Consider the following 19471-nt stretch of genomic DNA (forward strand, 5'->3'; position numbering starts at 1 on the left):
ATATCTAAATAATGCCCACTATTCATACATCCCTAATATTAGTCATATAGAATTTCAAGATGAAAAAATTTACTCTGATCTGTTTGACTAACAAAAGCATTTCACTAAGCTCTTCAGGAAACTGCACCTTTCTTACTTATAGATTAGCTCCGAGATTTTTGTCCGTTATTTATTCCAGGAAGGTCAGAGAAACCTGAAAGGATAATGCGTCACCTGGAAGCCAAAAACTCATGAATTCCTTTGACAGGTAAATACAGCAGCATTAGAGCCGAGTCTGCATCAGAAGACCAGTTATGCCTCAGGCCACATACGCTAGTCTTGCTTTGGTTATATGCCTGTCAGAGGACTATTCAGACATGGCTTTTACGAGTTCCACTGGAAATTCACTGCATTCTCTGTGCTAGGGACTATACTACTATAAGCAGTTCTCTTTTGTACACTTTGTATTTCATAGGGTAAATTAATAATCAAAAAATAAATTAAAAAAAACTTCTGTGGTAATATGGCACAATTCTTTGGAGCTCCTTAAAGCCTCTGTTACATTAGACGACTTTTCCGGTGATTTTCAGCTGTAGCCTTAATTTAAGCAATCTTAACTAAACAGAGGAAGTTGGTGGTGAGCGCCCGTGAAGCTGATCACCTAATGCGACATACCCAGGGGCTCAGTTCAACTAGTCAACAACTTGCCAAGATAAAATCAAACAGGTTTGATTTTGTATTTAGTCAAAAGTGTGGGCTGTGCATACCAAATAGCTAACAACCAATGAAAGCTTATCCGGAAATAGTGTGTATTTAAAGTAGCAATGAGGAATAAGGAATGAGAGTGTTTTGAACCTCGTAAACGGAGGAGATTGTTTTCTGTCTGATGTCTCATGTTTTAAGTACTAAATAGAATGGAAAAAGAAAAAATAAATGGCTGTGGCTGAACTCATAACGCCTATAAACGCTTCATACAGTGCCGGCAACGTCAGACAGTATGCTATTGGCTGTCAGAAAAAGGGGCAAGCACAACTGTGCTGGAAGGTCAAAACACTATTGCTAAATGTGACATAGGCAGCGATTTTCAGGCTAATTTGACATACCCCACAACTAGAAGTATATTGATGTAACATAGGAGAGAAAAAAAAAATGTAACGTGGGGAGAAAAATAATGAAATACTGTACTTTAGTGTTCTCTTGCAAAAGTACTTCTAAGTCTAACATCAGGCACTGGGCGTCTGAAGATATTATGAAAAGATGTAAGCATCCCACATGACAATTAGACTGAAACAAAGCATCTGCTATAAAGAAAAACAAAACAAAAACCCTGAGATGAGTGCTGGTACTCATCTTCACGATCACTCCAAGTACAGATTGCTGCAGTGTGCAGCACAGACAGGGACTGGATATTGGTGACTAAAAATCACAGAATCAGTCCTTCTCACAGCAGATGTTGTGTTCACCTATGTGTTCTCATATTATTTTCAAAATTTAAGCATCTGACTGAAGAATACTTTTGCAGAAGAATGCCAAAGTTTTATGAGAGAACACAAAAGTGTGGTTATAACACTGTCTGAGTCTGAGAGGTCTAAGGTAGTAACTTTGGGGACAATATAATTTTTCACTTATTTAACTATTCTCATCTTTCACATTCTTTTTGGTTAACATTTATGTTATTTTTCTTTCAGATGTGATTGAACAGCCTATTCTTCGGTAACTGTCGTTTAAAGTACAGTTAAACATAGGAACAAAATGCTTACCCCCACTGGTCATAGCTGTTGATATCCCAAATGACTCCTTGAACAAAGATCTTATGTTCATACATGGCTAGCAAGAAACGATAACAGAATATAAGTATTGTAATTTTAAAACAAATTCAAATAATACTGCTGCAATAAAAACTGTGACATCTTTTTTGAGAGCAAACATTTGGAACAAAATTATTTTTTGAAGAGATTATCTTATTTGTTTAGATCTGGGAATATATGGTTATGGCAATACAAGAATTAAAATTAGTACTACACTTTAAGTCTTTGAATACTTAAGAAAAAATTAAGGGAAGATGTTGTCTTCATTATTTTGCTAAAATGTTATAACATTGCATACCAGTACCAAGTTATATTTTTGAGAACTATGCATTTTTTCTACTTCAATATCTGAAAATTATAGTCACAACATAATTATAATTTATAACTGTTAATAGTTATAACAACTCAAAGAACCATAACAAAACTGAAATGCAGTGCAGAATTCTGCTTTGTTCACAGATATTAGTGAAAGACTGAAGGAACAAATAAGCAGAGTGGCGCGTGTACACTAAATTTAAAAGGAGAACATTATGGAAAAAGTGTGGAAACAAATTTACTGAAATGCTGACACATGGAAAGTGCCTTAAAAATGTTTATATTTTCAAAAGTCAGTATTACTGTGTTTTAATAAACGCATGCAACCTGGTATATCTACTTAATATAACTGGAGATTGCATTTATATTTTTAGTGTAAATTCATCACAAAAACTGATACAAGCATCAGGCCCATTTTAAACTTACCAATCAGTGCACCTAAAATGAAGGGTGTCAGCTTCTTAAAGACAATTGAATTTGTTGGCCGATTTCCTTCAAACACCTAGGAAAAGAGGCAATCTTTATGAAAAAGAAGTTGTATATACATATTTCTCATTATATTAATGTTATATGCAGAGTAAGATCATTTGGACCATAGCTGATTTCCTTACTGTGTTGCATTCTCTATGGATTTAAAACATTCAACACATTTCCATGTAAGTTTCCAAAAAACAGTTCAAATAAACAACGTAAGATAAATGGAGAGACACTGGACTCGTCTGCACTACTATATTTTTATTTAAAAATGCAGAGATTTTTCTCCTGTTTCACCATTCATCCACACCATATTGGCAGTTTCGACCTACTAAATATATAGATCTTTTTGAAAATTCTCTGCAGAGCTAGAGACTTTTGAAAACGCCAACCTGACGTTTCAGTGTGGACAGACAAAAATGAAGATTCTTGAAAATGCAGACTCCATCGCATTGTGGTTGGTTCACACTTATTATGAAGCTCTTCACTGATTGGTTCTTGCTCATTACAATGTCACACTTCACAGGAGAAAAACATATACCAACAGAGCAGGCATAAAAGAGTTGCTTTCCATGGTGCTACTTGTGTTGCTTAAATGTATGCATCTAAATTTCCTTTTGTTGTGATTTCGGGAAATCATGGTCAAGTGACTACTCACACTGCATGATAGAGTCTCCAGTCATACAGGTGCGCAAACTGCACAATCGTTTTTTTTTTACATGCCGCAACGTGAGTGCTCAAATTATGTGTACAATGCACACTCACTGCAGTTGCTGAACAATTAATTTCGGGAAACTTAATGGTGACATCATAAAATTGGTTTGTGAGGCTGCTCACACTAAAAGACAGGTGAATTAAATTTCTGACATGACAGTAGTTCTTCAGAATGTACAACAATCGTGTATCGTAACCACTCTCATACTGCCCATGACATGATGACTGAAGAAATGGAATTTCATACTCAAAAAAAAAAAAAAAATCAGTCAGCAACTGCAAATTGGACTTGAAATTGTTCTATGCTGCACATATGCCCAGTGTAGGTGCACAATTATGTCATATGTTTTTAGCCATGTGTGACTCTAATTGTTTGGGTTAGAATGCCCATTCATGCATTGAAAACTGATACTGTTACGATAGCTTGCATCAGATAAAGTGCAATAAAAAATAATTAAATAATAAAATGTGTATGAGTGCTATGAAATGTTCAAACTACTATTGTGGGAGATATACAACCAATTAAACAAGGGTTGTATTTTAATTTTACAGCATTGTATCCCAAGTTTGTTTTAGTCTTTTCCCAAAAGCAGATCATGTAAGGGTACACGTTAACTTGAAGCTTCAAAATGACTGTACTGTGACAAACCAAAAGAAAATGAATACAATAAATAAATAAAAAAAAAAAAAAACTCAAAATTAATACGACAAATTAAAAAAAATTAGTTATTAGAATATCAGATTTTCTTCTCCATTTACTAACTTTTTCCATTTTTCAATGGTATCCCAGGTAAGACTGAAGCTTACCACCTTTTCTCCTCCTGCCAGCAATGGTAGATGGGGCCCACTACCCGCAGTGAAGACATTACCTGTATTCTTGCAAATACTTCCTGTATTTGAAGTCAACTTTTATCCTTGTGTGTGTCAACCTGCCTTGCCTAGTGCTTTTCTCCCGTGTCAATCACATTCAACTGAGCAACCAAAGTAAAACTCACTCATACCTTAGCGTTTTATGGCTGGAGGAACTGAGGTAGAGGAAAACGAGGAAAACTCAGTCTGCAGAGAAAGAATTTTACTTCTGTTCTAAAGTCGTTGCCAACATTGTATATATGTGTTTTCTATCCAGTAAAAGCGGACTACATAATATTTTTAAATGGTAAAATTGAAATGAACTGGCTGCATTTCTTTCTTGATATAACCTTACAAATGGGTTTTAATGTAAGGAGCAATGACAAATAAAGTTATGAATACAAATTATCAACATTTAGGGGACTAGCAAAGGAAAGTAATTCAGCAGCATCTGCTTTCATAAGGTGGAAAAAGGAAGTTAAAATATTGTCTTCTGTTGCTTCTATAGCATCTATACCATCAGCTGGAAAATTTAGAAATCCACAAGTGAATTTCATACTGAAAAACCTTCAGGTGATTTTCTGAAGAAAATAATGTATTTGTTTGTAAGCCCATGTGCTTTCTGGCTTTGTCAATGGAAAATTACCTTAAAAAAATCATACATGTATTGTACGAAAAGTCATACTGTATTTCCTTTTATGCACACTGAGCAATTTGGAGACATGTGTGTTCCTTTGTCCAAGTGCAACTTTGAAAAGCCCCAGTATATATAAAGTAGACTAAAAGCAGAGCAAAATTATTCTTGTGCATGTACCTTATGAGGCAGCAACTTCTCCAGTGCTTTGCCACTTAATCCAGCTCCTTCAAGCTCTTTACGTGCTTCTTCTGAGGTCTTTCCTTTCATCAGGGCTTCTGTCTGAGCCAGGAAATTGGCCAAAAGAATCTGTCAAATGTTTGATATAAAAAGTTAGACATAGCGTTAAAAGATTTTATTTTATGTAGTTATTAATATCAATTAAACAATTGTTTCTTTGTAACATCTGAATCAATACCAGGAAAGCAAAAAACTATATATATTGAATATATAATTTTACAAAAAGATAAATTAAGATCATCAGTTCCAACACAATACTTACACTAGGATTAAAGGAAGTCATTAACCTTTCTACCAACTTTGATCTAAAATGTACATAAATAATAGATCAATAGAACAAGATCTTTCTTTAAAACCAACAACAATTTACCTTATGATGAAGATTGTTCCTGATTGGATGTTGGCTCTGAACAGGGATATGGAAATCAGCAGGCACCATACGTGTTCCTGGGTGAAGGGGAGGGGGAGGAAAAAAAATGAATAATGAATAATGAATATAAGTAAAACAATAAACATTTCTGTTTTCCCTGTAAATGAGTTTTATGAGCCTGCTTAATCAATTTCAGCAGTACAAAGTACAAGGAATGAGCCAACTATAAAGGAGATGTCACATTTATTGGTACAGAATTGATATTGTTTTAGTTTTTTTTAATCTAATGTAATTGGGCAATCATCAACATACTACGTAATACTGACGTCAGTGGTTCATAGTTCACACCCGCCTTTAACATTACATAACTACAGATGGTAACTTGAAGCAGAACTTCAGTAATTAAAGAAAATTGGGTTATTTCTTTAACAAAACATACTTCATAATTTGTCCACTTGAAGAAATAAATAAAAAAAAAAAACATAAAGGAGCTTGGACCGGACCGACCTGACTGATGAATCTGAGGATGAGCTTACACACTGACTTTTTCCAGCTCTTGTTATGACAAATGAAGTTGGCTAATTGGGTATGATGTAAGCAATGCCTTTTTTTGCTTTCCCAGTTTGTTTCAGTGTTAGAACAAGATCTAAAAGATCTTTCTTAAAAACACAAATAGCATGAAAGTAAACAATAGCATGAGGCAAATTTTTTTGCCAGGCTTAGTACTGCTGAAAAGCTAGATGAAGGCTACAGGATTAGCATTAGAAGGCACAATGAAGACGTGACCAAAAATTGAAACACAATTGCTGCGATTTGTCCATAACTTGCTATGACTATGTATGTGTATGAAGGCGATAACTGAAAACTGACAGAAAATTCATGGTGTGTGATGTTGGCCCTAATAAAAACTGACAAACAAAATAACTAGTAATAAGTACATCACACTTCTAGTCATTCTGTCTAAGCTTCATAATCCTAGTCACAAAGGCCCAAACAAAACAAAAAAAATAAATAAAAAAATTCTATTTATGTACATGGTTTGGGACAAAAAACAAACCAGAACTGTTATGCCATCCTAATGTATAATATTAGCGTCCATTTTTTTAATGTCATGCATTCTTATTTAAATTTTAAATTGCAAACAAGCAAGTTACACTTTTTCGACATCACCTCCTCTCTTCTACAATAAAAATATTTATGATTTTTTTAATTAGTGTTTCATCATTTCTGAATTAATTTACCTTGATGGATAAGCTGATAGAAGGCATGTTGTCCATTTGTTCCAGGCTCTCCCCAAACAATAGGCCCTGTGTTGTAATTCACTCGGGTTCCTTGGCTTGTAATGTATTTTCCATTGGATTCCATGTCGCCCTAAAAGGAAAAATACATACTGTATATTATTATAACAATAAATATGTACTGACTTTTTTTTTGTAATTGGCGTCATTTTTATTCTGGAAATAAAGTTATTCTGGAGCCCATTTCACTTAACATTCAACAGCTTTTCTCATTTATACTCAAACCCAAAAAAAAGTACTGTAGCTACTGTAAAATGACCATTCCACATGATATACTACCAGGTATGAGAATGTAATTCAAGGTAGAATAGAGACTTGATTACTTGATCTTTTACTTCTGACAGATACAGTATATAAAGAATTACATAAATGACCCACATACAGAAAAGCATGCTACTCTACCGTTCATTGCCGATACTGTAAACAATGCAAAAAATGAAAAAAAGAAAAAAAAATAAGACTGACCTAAACTTTGAAAAAGTTGATAAATAACAAAATTAATTACAAGAGGGAGCAAGCATTAAGACTAACCTGCTGGAAGTAAGCAGCAAAACGATGCATATACTGGTCATAAGGTAGCAAGGCATGGGTTTCAGCACCAAAAAGGTTGATATACCAGACCCCAAGAAGGGCCAACAACACTGGGACGTTTTTATCCAGTGGTGTATTGTGGAAGTGATTATCCTACAAACAAACACATAAAAAGCATTTAAGATTATGAACAGTTTACCAACAAATTCCAATTAAAATACATCCAAGATGTATCTCTGACAGGATGTATAAACGAAAGATTAAAAAAAAAAAACAGGGAGTAAGAATGAAATAACTTTCTAAGCCATAACAAAGGTCATCTTTGTCAAAAGATCTCCAATGACAGTCTTTCAAATGATCTATTAAAAGAATCAGGTTGTGAAATTTAAATATGATAGTTTGTACTGAAAGGTTGTTCTAGTGTGAAACTTGTTTTATCTGTATTTGGTAACTTATTCCAAGTTCCAACATTCTTTCTCCAGATGCTCATTTGTATGTACTTACCATCCAATGTGCACCACTCAAAAGTTGTTCAAAATTTTCAAAACCTGTAAAAAATAAACCATAGTAGACTGAAGACTTTTAGCCCAAGACACGAATTGCCAAAGTGCACAGAACATATTAAAATGTTTTTCAAATGGTCCTAAGAACAAAATTTATTGGACTTGCATAGCACATTACTATTTTATCTTTCACAGTAAGGTGAAGCAGACCCATTTATATGCTGTACACATCCAAAACAATAAAATCTGATGTTTTATGAAAAGAGTTAAAACATTAATAGTGTGCTGTACAAAATAAAGATTCAGTAATTGTAAATTAAAAGTGCAGAAAAGGTAACCACAGAACAGGACGTTTCAGTTTTTATTTCTCATACTAGGTCGTACCCTTTTTCATAAGCAAACAAGAAGATAAAATTTTGACCCTTCAAACAAGATAAGTAAATATGGAGATTTTCAGATGTTAAAACCATAATATTTGTACAAATAATTATTTTGTACCACATTATCTCTTTCATCAGTAGCTTACAAAGTTGTGGTTAGGGAAATAGTGCTTTTACGGGATTGTAAAGCGTACCTTCATGGTAGCTTACAACACGCAAAGTAAGTCCAATGAAGGTTAAATAAAATTAAAAATTTATAGAAACACAGTATAAACGGATAACAAACCCTTTCTGCCTCTTTGGACCAGTATAAGTGGGTATGGATCTTTGTTAGCTGAGGTAAGTTGATTTAAGCTTTCCCATCCCTCTTTCTAAACCACCAAGATCCCCTCCCAGCTCCAGACTCAAAAGTGCTCTTAGCATGAGGCAACTTTAAAAATTGCCTACCTGAAATAAATACAGTGGTTGGGACAGCCCAGTTTTTTGCTCAAGTGACAACAGGCTAAAACTTTCTCTAGCATATACTGATGTCTCTGTACACTCAAACTTCTGCTTCCCTAAAAGCAGGGCATCCAGAGCAGCTGCATTACTGATCATTACCACAAAGAGCAACAAACTTCACCCAAAGCATATGGGAGAATTCAAGCTTCTGGTCAGTCCTCACTCTAGAGTATTCTGACACTGGTATCTCCAAATAGCACCTATGTGCTACCATCCAACAGCCTGAGTGTACTACAGCCCTTAACCTGCCAATTCTGCCTGGTCACCTTACCTCTCTCTGTATTTGTAATGAGAAAAATAAAATTACCCGTTTACACTTAGGCAGATGCTCCGTTTTTCACATGTACTACTATACTTGCCTGTTGCACTCTTGGAGCATTTGGCAAATTCTTGGAGCATACTGCCAGCTAACAGTCCCTGCATTCCAAAGAACCATGACAAAAACATTTCCTGCTGTCCTGTCCTTGTGGGGTTGTAAGTTACCCTTTACCAATCTGGTGATACCCTTGCCATGGTAACCTTATGCCAGCTGGGCATTACATTTTCAACCTAATAGCACAGTATTATTTTTCTGTAAATGATAAAACAAACACAAAAATCAATAAGCAAATATTTGTTATGGCGCATTGTGCAAAGTTCCAATTAGTTAGGCAGTTTAATATCAAGTCAATAATGCAATTGCAGCACATTGTTATAAAGATACTGTGAGTTTTTAGCATAGTTTATTTGAGGTGGCCTGTATGAAACTGCAACAGTATGAGACATATTCTCATAGGAGGAAATACATCAGCTCCAAATGATGTTTTACAGTTTTTACTTTTTTTGATTCAGTAGTGCTGTTTTATCTGCAAGTAACTGCTTACACATGTGCATATTTAACTATATAAAAGCTAACAAAAGTATTCTGAGAATAAAGGCTAGACACAGTCACATAACTTCATAATCCATAATAAATTGCCATGAGTCAGTCATCAAGAATAAATGCCTATAACCTTTGTTTAGACATGAATAATAATGAATCATTACAGGAAAACTGTATATGCTTGTAAACATATCTTCAGATTTGAATAACCTCGTACTTACCAATATGGAGGGCAATAGACAAACCAATAGCAGACCACAAGGAATAACGGCCACCAACCCACTAAAATTAAAAAAAGGAACAATGAGATCAATCAAAAAAGAATCATAAATAAAGCACTTTAAATACCATTTATTCCCAAGAAACATATACACATGGAGTGTTTTAGTTGCTGGTAAGCTTGTGCCTCACATATTAAGTAAATATTATAGTTCTCCTATATCCATACCTTCAAATTCCTTTGTTAACTATGTATTGAAAGAAGCAACAATGTGTTTATTATGCCACTTTGCATTCTGGGCCTAGATTTTTTTCTTTTATTCTATGTGTCTGACATAAGTAGATTATCAAAAAAACCAAGATACAATGGTGATTATGAAACAGGGAGGAGCATTTAGCAATTTTAAAGCACTTCTATTACTAAGACGACATTCCATTGTGAAATGAAATCTTGTGATAACTGATGCATACCTGGAGAACAGAGAGTATACAGTATGTTGTAATGATGAAAGAAAGTACATTAATGGCACTTTATAAAGTAAACTTGTTAACAAACACTGCTGTTCCCGTTCAGCACATATGCTATTCATTATGCAGACAGTGTCACCTCAAGTTAGAAATCAAACCACAAAAAGGTTAAAAATTAATCAAAAGATCCAAGACACAGATCAGTTAAGCTGACTACAAGGAAAACAGAGGGTTGACCAATACTGAAGGATATAGAGTCTCTCTGGTCTCTTTCCTGAATCATGGTGACAAAAGGAGGTGTATACAGGAATCAAAACAAATACTCCAGCTGTGTTTTTAGTCACGAACATTAATCAATTAATTGATTAATTTTTGCTTTTATCTACGTCAGTCTGGCAGAGTCTGCTTAAATACTGATCCTGGTCTTTCTAAACATGTCATTCTGAAAAGTTGTCTTCACTGCTTATAGAATATTAGACAAGACAGGTCTTCTGGTGGTAGTTTTTTCAATGTCCTAAGGCCACATAGCGAACCATAACTGTTGTCAAGATATTATTAAGGTTTATTATTTTATACTGTTCCCTTTAGTAACAAAAATTACATTATGTTTAGTTTGTGGCATATACTGAGTGATATATTCAAAGATCATTCCAAATCCAATGGCTTAAAGTACAGAAAAGTAGTGTTTATGTGTAAGTATGAATAAGATCATAATTTTTTTCTCCTTGGGGGGAAAAAAAGGAAAATAAAATCTGAGCTAAACTTTTATTAGCTTTATCAAACAATTTTGTGTTCCAAATAATGTAATTGTTATGCATGAGATGGAAGACTTTAGATACATTGAATGATCTCAAATATTCAGGACGAAAATTAAAATTAGGCTACAGTGCAACAAGTTTTGGATGATCTTTGAGTTCATAAGATACTAGTTTAACTCTTAGAATGATAGGGTTTATAACATAGCTGCAAACTTGTAATACTGTATATATAACGAAAGAATTTTTAAAAAGTATGCTTAAACAATGTAGTTAATGTTTTTTTTTTATTTGCTGTCTATGTTTACATTTTTAGTGAAGAATATTTCAATGCTAACTTAATATTTCCTACCGAGTCAGTAAAAAAAAAAAAAAAAATTAGGAAAATCATGCTATAAAAAGAGCAGAGCAAAAAAACAAAACATATGACACAGTAAAGCAGCGTTTCTCAACCTTTTAAGTATTTGCAACCCGAGTTTTCATAACAGTTTTAATCGCACCCCCCCTAACATTTTTTTTGAAATGTAGATGCATATTTATTATACCTACTTAACTTTTATCGACATTTATCTAACTCTATATTTATTGTTCTAGTATCAGAATGTAGTTTAAGTTAATTTGTTTTGGTTTCAACAGATGTTTTTTTCATATTTTTGATTCTTGTTTTCTTTTTTTCACATCTTCGCGCTCCCCTGGGGGGCCGGCCTACAGATTGAGAACCACTGCAGTAAAGGGAATCATAAAATTACATTCAAGCTATCTCATGTTCACGTAATTTCATATTATGTCCAAAGGTACAGATGTTCAAACTCATATTTTTGTCTTATTAGACCTAATTGAACAGAATATTGCCAGACACCCCTGACTGAACCAGAAAACAGTTGTTTAGAATAAGAGAACACTATATTACAATGTATATACTGGTTCTTCCTTATCAATAAGCGCATCCTATACAGGTATACAAACAATCCTCCATTTACTGAACCACTTTGAATTAATCTATCTGAGCCACACCATTAGCAAAGCAGGAAACAAACTTAGCCTGGTTTAAGTTCAAAACAGGGCACACCTATACACACATTTACACTCAGTAATACTGGATCCATGTACAGGTCCCAATCAAGTTAAACTGCAAATCGTTGGTTAACACCTAGTCAGATTGCAAGGACTGTACAAACAAACTACTGACAAGCTGAAGAAAGCAGGTATATGCATGCACATAAAGTCATTGATAAGTCAAATGGAGACCAGGCAAGATGAAAAATATTGATGTTACTTGAAATGTGTCAAAGTGTGCATCATGACCAGCAAGCTTTCAAACATTTTGATAGAATAGCATCATAGATATATCAAGAATGGATCTTCACACATAAAATATCCAGACTATTGAGTTTCTCTATGCAGCAGTCGAATATCAAGTTTGCCATAACAAATAATAATTTGGCAATATTCTCTGTAAACCAACTATCCAAGTGATTCTACACAAACAAATCTGCCCCAATAACAAGGACATCTTGCAGTAGCCAACCTTCTTGTTCACACCACTTTATAGTATTGCATAAGAGTAAATACAAAATGAAATCTTTTTTGCTTTGTCCCAAGTCATCTGTATTGTGACATATGTATGTATAAGTCATGTAGCTTTACTCCCTGTTGCTATTTCAGTAGTTGTAGAAAAAAAAGGTTGAAGAAAAGCAGTATCAAGCCATGCTGCCTAGCATTTGCACTAAGTAACACAGACCAGTATGACCAAATAGTTAATAAAAAATAAATAAATAAATAAAATTAAAAAATGTTCAGACTGCAATCTTAAGGTACAACATGACCATGATAATGGTCAAAAGTACAAGAGCTGAAAAAAAACAGTACAATAAAATTACAAACCAACCTCAAAGAGTACAAAGGTGAGATTATGCCATTTTCTTAAAACTTACTAAAATAACACAATATTAAGGTACTAAACCATAGTACACTATTTAGAATAACAGCCAAAGGAACATTTAGTTCTAAATGGGTCTTTAAAACTGTTCCATAAATCCCAATGACCTTTATATCACATGGAGCAGAGTAGACCGTAACCCCAGATAAAGAGAAGGTCAGATACTTTAAATAGCAGCACCAGTGCTTAGGTAGAAGCTGAAAGAAGCAACTCTTGATACTTAGCAGCTGTCCCAGAGCCAGTGCACACATACTGTGTGACTCAAGACTGGGGCAAGAGAGGTTATTTTTATTTTTAGCATATCTTTGAAAGTTTTCTAGTAATGGCATTATAATTTTCTGCAGGCAAAAGGCAACTAAGCGCTATACTTACATCCCAAAACTCGAACATATTGTTGGTGTCAATGCCAAAATCCTTTACTTTGGGCTAAAAAGAATAAGAGAAATAGAGTTTCCCTGAAACGTATGGGTATTTTATATAACAAATAAAAAATACATACACGGCATATAAAATGTATTTACCATATATAAATGTATACACAAATATAAACACACATGAATATATTGGTATACACAAAACATACATTACAGAAATGGTGTCAGCAGTTTCTTAAATGATAAGACGTGAAAATTTTAAAACTGTGGGTCTTATTGCATTTTATATGCTGATACAGTAACTATTTTTGTAACCTAATTACAACCAATATTTACAGTATATTATTGCTTTTATATTCAGTTTGGCTAGTTATGAATTTTACAGGAGGACTACATAATGAGCTACAAATCAGTAAGGAAAGTTAATCTATATATCCCAGTTAGCAAAGTCATTAACAATTCAGTCCATCGAACAATTTAAAAGCATAGCCCAAGTATGGCTGCACAAACAAATCTTCAATGATCAAGCCTTTCAACTCCTAAAATATATTTTATCATTTATTGTTATATTGTGACCAGTCAACTGATAAATTTACTGACAATACCTAGCATTACCATTACTGTATTTCAGAACCTATGTAAAAAAATAAACCCTTGAAAATATTTAATTAAATTCACATACAGTACACAGATCAACCACAACATTAAAACCACCTGCCTAATATTGTGTAGGTCCCGGTGCCATCAAAACAGCTCTGATCCGTCGAGGCAGGGACTCACCAAGACCTCTGAAGAGGGACTATGGTATCTGGCACAAAGACGTTAGCAGCAGATTTAAGTTTCACATTGGGGCATCCTTGGTTTGGACCTGTTTTCCAAGTCCATTCCACAGATGCCCCCATCAGATGAGGCCAAGTCAACACCATGAACTCTTTGTCATGTTCTTCAAACCACTCTTGAACAATTTTTGCAGTGTAGCAGGGCCCATCACCCTGCTGAAATAAGTCACTGCCATCAGGAGATTCACTGCCATGAAGGAGTGTACATAAATCTTTAGCTAGGGGGTACATGTCAAAAAAACGTCCACATAAATGCCAGGACCCAAGTTTTCCCAGCAGAACAATGCACAGAGCATTATTCTGCCTCCGCTGACTTGGCTTCTTCCTATAGTGCGTCCTGTTGCCTTCTTTTCCCAGGTAAACAATAAACATCCACATTACCGTTCATATGATCTAAAAGAAAAACGTGATCCATCAGACAAGACCAAATTTTTACACAACTCCACTGTCCAGTTCTGCTCCTCATGTGCCCATTGTGGGTTTTTTCAGTGGTGGACAGGGGTAGCCCCATATGTAACAAGATACAATACACCGTGTATTCTGACACCTTTCTTTCATGGCCAACAATAAGTTTTTCAACAATTTGTGCTACAGTAGCTCTTCTGTGGGATGGAACCAGATGGGCTAATCCTTGCTCCTCACGTGTATCATTGAGCATTGGGTGCCTGTGACCCTGTCACCAGTTCCCCAGCTATCCTTCCTTGGAACACTTTTTGTAGGTACTAACCACTGCATTCCATCCCACAAGACGTGCCATTTTGGAGAGGCCCTGACCAAGTCACCAAGCCATCATAATCTGGCCCTTGTCAAAGTCACTCATATCCTTATGTTTGCCCATTTTCTTCCAACATATTACCTATCACCTTCAAAACTGACAGCTCACTTGTTGCCTAATATATCCCTCCCCTTGACAAGCGCCATTACAACAAGATAATTGATGCTATTCACTTTACCTGTCAAAAGGTTTTAATGTTGTGTGACTGATTTATGTAAATCTATATGGTATTCAATTCATGCTTGAATGTTTTAGTCAGGGATGTCACCATTTAATTTAACTAGGTTTTTATTTGAAATATAAGGTTAAGTAAGCTTAACAAAGCCTTAGAAAAATTAAGATCCTAATTTACTTTAACCCACTTTCTCGTGAACTAGCAAAATTAAATCTTACTAACACATAAATAGTTGAATCATGTCTATACAAACTGAAACTGCAACTAAACCCCAGGAACAGCCACTATACCATGTATGGCACCACAGGGAAAAATACTGAAAAAACCTGAAAATTACCAAACAAAAAACTGAATACCAAATACTTACAGCATTGGTTGACAGAGCTACAAAGTGCTTCGCAACAGCTGATTTCTTAAAAAAAAAACACAAATAAATATATAATATATATGGAATTTTATCAAAAAAATATTTTTAAATAAGTTAGTTCCACTTTTATTAGCAATGTTTATAGAAGCTAAAGATATATAAAATAAATATCTTGTACACATAATTAGGAAATTTTGCATTTAAAATTAATAGATTTGTAAAAAAAGCATATCTAACACTTTTCTAATGCTATAGTTGTGCTACATACTTATTAAAAAAAAAACAAAAACAAAAATGTGTGACATGCAGATCTGAAATTACATATGCTATCACGTTATGATTATGTTCAGACTGCAAAGGTCTAGCAAATTTATGAAGGTATCCTGGTATCAAGCTGTACTTACATCCACTGCTGCCTGCAAGAACCACTCTTTGGCAGACTCCGCATTAGTAATGGTCTCCTGAGTGGTGAAGGTCTGAAACACAGAGATGATAAGCATTTCAGAGCTTGCAATACTTTTAGTGTTGGTGAAACAGAGTTAAGAATTCAATCAATATTATTGCTTCCTCATAGAATTCCAGGATGTTAGTAAAACAAGACCTCCCTCAGAATAACTCCTGTCCTTGCCATGTGTTGCTCAATCTTATCCTTAATAATTCCTTCCATTAATTTTCCTGTGATGCATGGTAAGCTTACTGGCCTATAGTTGTTTGGATCTGCCCTGTCACCCTTTTTATATAATGGGATGATATTTGCCATTTTACAGTCCTTTGGAATCTCTCCAGTACACAGTGACTTCCTAAAAATATGTGTCAAGAGTTTATATATGTACTCACTAGCCTCCTTAAGAACACAAGGATAAATATTATCTGGGCCTGGTGATTTGTTTGATTTCATCTTATTTAATCTGAGCAGCACTTCTCCCTTTACAATTTCCAAATCCCTCAGTACCTCCTTAGTAGTCGAGTTTATCTCTGTGAGGTTATCCACTTGCTCACACGTCATAAAAATGTAAGCTTAGGACATTCTCTATTTCACTGTCTGTATCTTTTAATTCCCCTTTACTATTTCTGATGCACTCTACCTCCTCCTTTTATATTCCTCTTTAGAATTCTATATTCAGAATTTAAAGAAGCTGAAGACCCAGTATTTTAAAATACTACACCACTGTTAGACCTACTTATAATGTTTGATATACCACCTTTTCCATTCTTTTGCCATTCAATTTGCTTAAACTTGCATCTTATCATTATTGTGATCAAATTACTCCTTCTAGCACTGAACAACAGCTTCACAATGAATATCTAAATCTTCAAAGTAAAGGTTAACACTGAATTTTTGCAGTTTTTCGTAGGTTTATCAATGTCTGCATTATGGGGTACTGTTTGGACGCCCCGAAATGAGGAAAGCAACAACCTGGTAATGTCTGAAGGAATCTGTTTTGAATGGATATTTTTAAATTTCTTCTCAGTTTCCAGGTGATCTTAGCTTAAGAAATTTAATTTTTTTTTTAAATTTATGCAAGTAGCTTTATATTATATCCGTGTCTATTTCAATATAAAAGGATAAATAGATGGATACAGCACTTTTAGTTCTACTTTTATTATTTTTACTTTTTAGTATTGTTTTCTGTGTTATTTTAACTACATCTATAAATGTGCACAGGCTCTGGGCTTGTCAAGCTTGTTATATATAAAAATATAATATAACATTAAACTAAACAAAACTTCTTTAAATTTAAGATTCTTTATGATCCATACCTTGGAAGCAATAATGAACAGGGTAGTCTCAGGATTAAGTTCAGCAAGAGTCTTGGCCATGTGAGTGCCATCTATGTTGGAAACAAACCAAACTTTGGGACCTCCCTTAGAATAAGGTTTCAGCGCTTCCGTCACCATCAAGGGCCCCTAGGAAGAATAAAAACACATTCATTCTGAAAAACTGAAGAACCTGTGCCAAAAAAAAACAAACTCCTAGTGTTTGTGTAGATTTTACTCAGGCTCACCTCTGCCACCCCCAAAGACATGCTGGTAAGGTAAATCATCAGCAGTTTAAAAGTGTGAGTGTATGAGTGAGCGGGCCCTGCCCTGCAGTGGACTGGTGCCCCATTTAGATCCATCTACTAACACAAGAAAAGGTAGCCTAGGCATGATGAAAGTTCAGTATTAGGTTATGCCAACCTAAGAACTGTAATTGCCGACTCTAGGTATAATAATAACAGTAGAATAAATATGATCTGGACTAGGTCTACCTCTTCATTTGGTAACATTCACACTTGATACTCTTAATTGACTCATTTCCAGACTAAAACACAAAGGTGAAATGGATCAAGGCACACAAATTTAATAGTGGATTGCATCTTATGACAAAGATTTTCATTATTTATTAATGCATACATTGAAGTACCAATAGTCATATAGATTTTTAGTGTCATCTTGCTATGGCTTGTCTTCAGATTAAATTGTGCCTAAGCTATAAAACATAAGTAACACTCATCCTGGAAGAGATGAGCCGTGATGAAATTTTTGATGCAATCCTAAAAAATAAATTACTACAGCTGCCTTTGTTTGTTTGTGAAACTGAAATGGTTAAGTTCCATTACTTAAATGTGTCACCACAATAAATTTAGCATTACAATTCTGAAACAATCACACATTTATTTCTGTGATTTAATACACAGCAACAGCCTATACGACTGTAACCACTGAGTGTCAGCACAAATCCTCCACCCTGGTTAAAGTAGGAAAAGGTGGACATTTCTGATAGAAGTTTATATTTATAGAGTAATTTGCAAAAAAGCTATTGTAACTTATCATGTATGTATTGTTCCAAGTTATTATAGTTTTGCCTTTTTATATTAGTTTTTATTTCTATATTGTGTATTTCTGATCTTACTTGGAAAATTGTTTAGTTTTAGTTTTCTTTCATCATGTAATTTTAGTTTTTATTTCACAAAGACATTTCTAGTTTATTTTTATATATATTAGTTTTTTTTTTTCATTTTAGTAATTATGGTATGGTTAAAGAGATACTAATTTAGTTTTGTGCCACAATCAGACAGAACTATACACTTAATGGGTTTGGATAGGAGTTTAATGTTAGTGGAAGTTTACTACACTACATGGATTATTATCTGGTTTTGTTTTTGTCTGTTAAAAACAAGCATAATTAAAACTAGATACTTAATATGGACAATTTTATAATTTTGAACATTTTCTATGTCATTTCTGCTGAAAAAATTACAAATGTGTACTGACTGTTGGCATGTTTCATGTTTTCCTTTTCTTGCCCAGAATAGTCCAATTTGTGATGAAATTTAGCTGAATTTTAAGGTTTGAGGGTTTTTTACTCAAATGTCAACAGCACATAATATATCAACAGCACATAATATATCCTGCTTCAAGACAATGTGTTTACAATTATTGCCTTCAATATTGTATTCAAAAATCTCCCATACTGGGTTATTTTCTACCAGCCATATTGATATGATTCCATCTCGGGCACATACAATTCATAGTCAGAATTTTGACACCTGCATTCCTGAAAATATATCAAAAATCAGAAAAAGGATGTGTTCTGACAGATGTGATCATGAAAATCATGGGGCTTAGGAAGAACAGGGCTCTTAGGCTTGAATCAGTGTGCATATCCCCACCTAGCTGTACTGAGGGAAACAAAGAAAGCAAGCATGTAGTGTTAAAGTTAGGGTAGTGAGACTTGAATAGCCCAAGCATAAAAACAGTATACCCTTAATGAGCTGAGTAAGAGCAGGTAATAGGAGTATGGACTGCCACAAAATGACAGAATCAACATCTGAAATTAGGAGCAATATATATTTTTTCTATACTCGTTTATCCAGAGCAGGATCTCAGGAAACTTGATGACTATCCCAGAAGCTTTAGATGCAAGTCAGGAAAATTCTCTGGACAGGGTGCCAGCCTATTGCAACAATACTATACAGTGGAACCTCGGGTCATGACCGTAATTCGTTCCGCAACCGAGGTCGCAACCCGATTTGGTCATGACCTGAAGTAATTTCCCCCATAGGATTGTATGTAAATACAATTAATCTGTTCCGGACCATACAAGCTGTATGTAAAT

The 19471-nt window shown here is 34.4% G+C and overlaps 1 protein-coding gene across 1 annotated transcript in view; it reads right to left on the reverse strand.

Moving 5' to 3' along the window:
* Window positions 1-19471, reverse strand: part of gpib (glucose-6-phosphate isomerase b) — a 52555-nt gene that overhangs the window by 2349 nt on the left and 30735 nt on the right. The window contains exons 6-17 of the mRNA XM_039763555.1: window positions 17131-17277; window positions 15774-15845; window positions 15370-15414; window positions 13212-13265; window positions 9680-9740; window positions 7717-7760; window positions 7213-7365; window positions 6625-6754; window positions 5384-5460; window positions 4954-5082; window positions 2529-2604; window positions 1740-1806 (exon numbers count right to left, since the gene is read on the reverse strand). Of these exons, the coding sequence (XP_039619489.1) occupies window positions 1740-1806; window positions 2529-2604; window positions 4954-5082; window positions 5384-5460; window positions 6625-6754; window positions 7213-7365; window positions 7717-7760; window positions 9680-9740; window positions 13212-13265; window positions 15370-15414; window positions 15774-15845; window positions 17131-17277 (1055 nt within the window). The remainder of the gene's footprint in view (window positions 1-1739; window positions 1807-2528; window positions 2605-4953; window positions 5083-5383; window positions 5461-6624; window positions 6755-7212; window positions 7366-7716; window positions 7761-9679; window positions 9741-13211; window positions 13266-15369; window positions 15415-15773; window positions 15846-17130; window positions 17278-19471) is intronic.

Source organism: Polypterus senegalus, chromosome 9, assembly GCF_016835505.1.
Source record: "Polypterus senegalus isolate Bchr_013 chromosome 9, ASM1683550v1, whole genome shotgun sequence".
In the NCBI taxonomy this organism is placed as follows: domain Eukaryota; kingdom Metazoa; phylum Chordata; class Cladistia; order Polypteriformes; family Polypteridae; genus Polypterus; species Polypterus senegalus.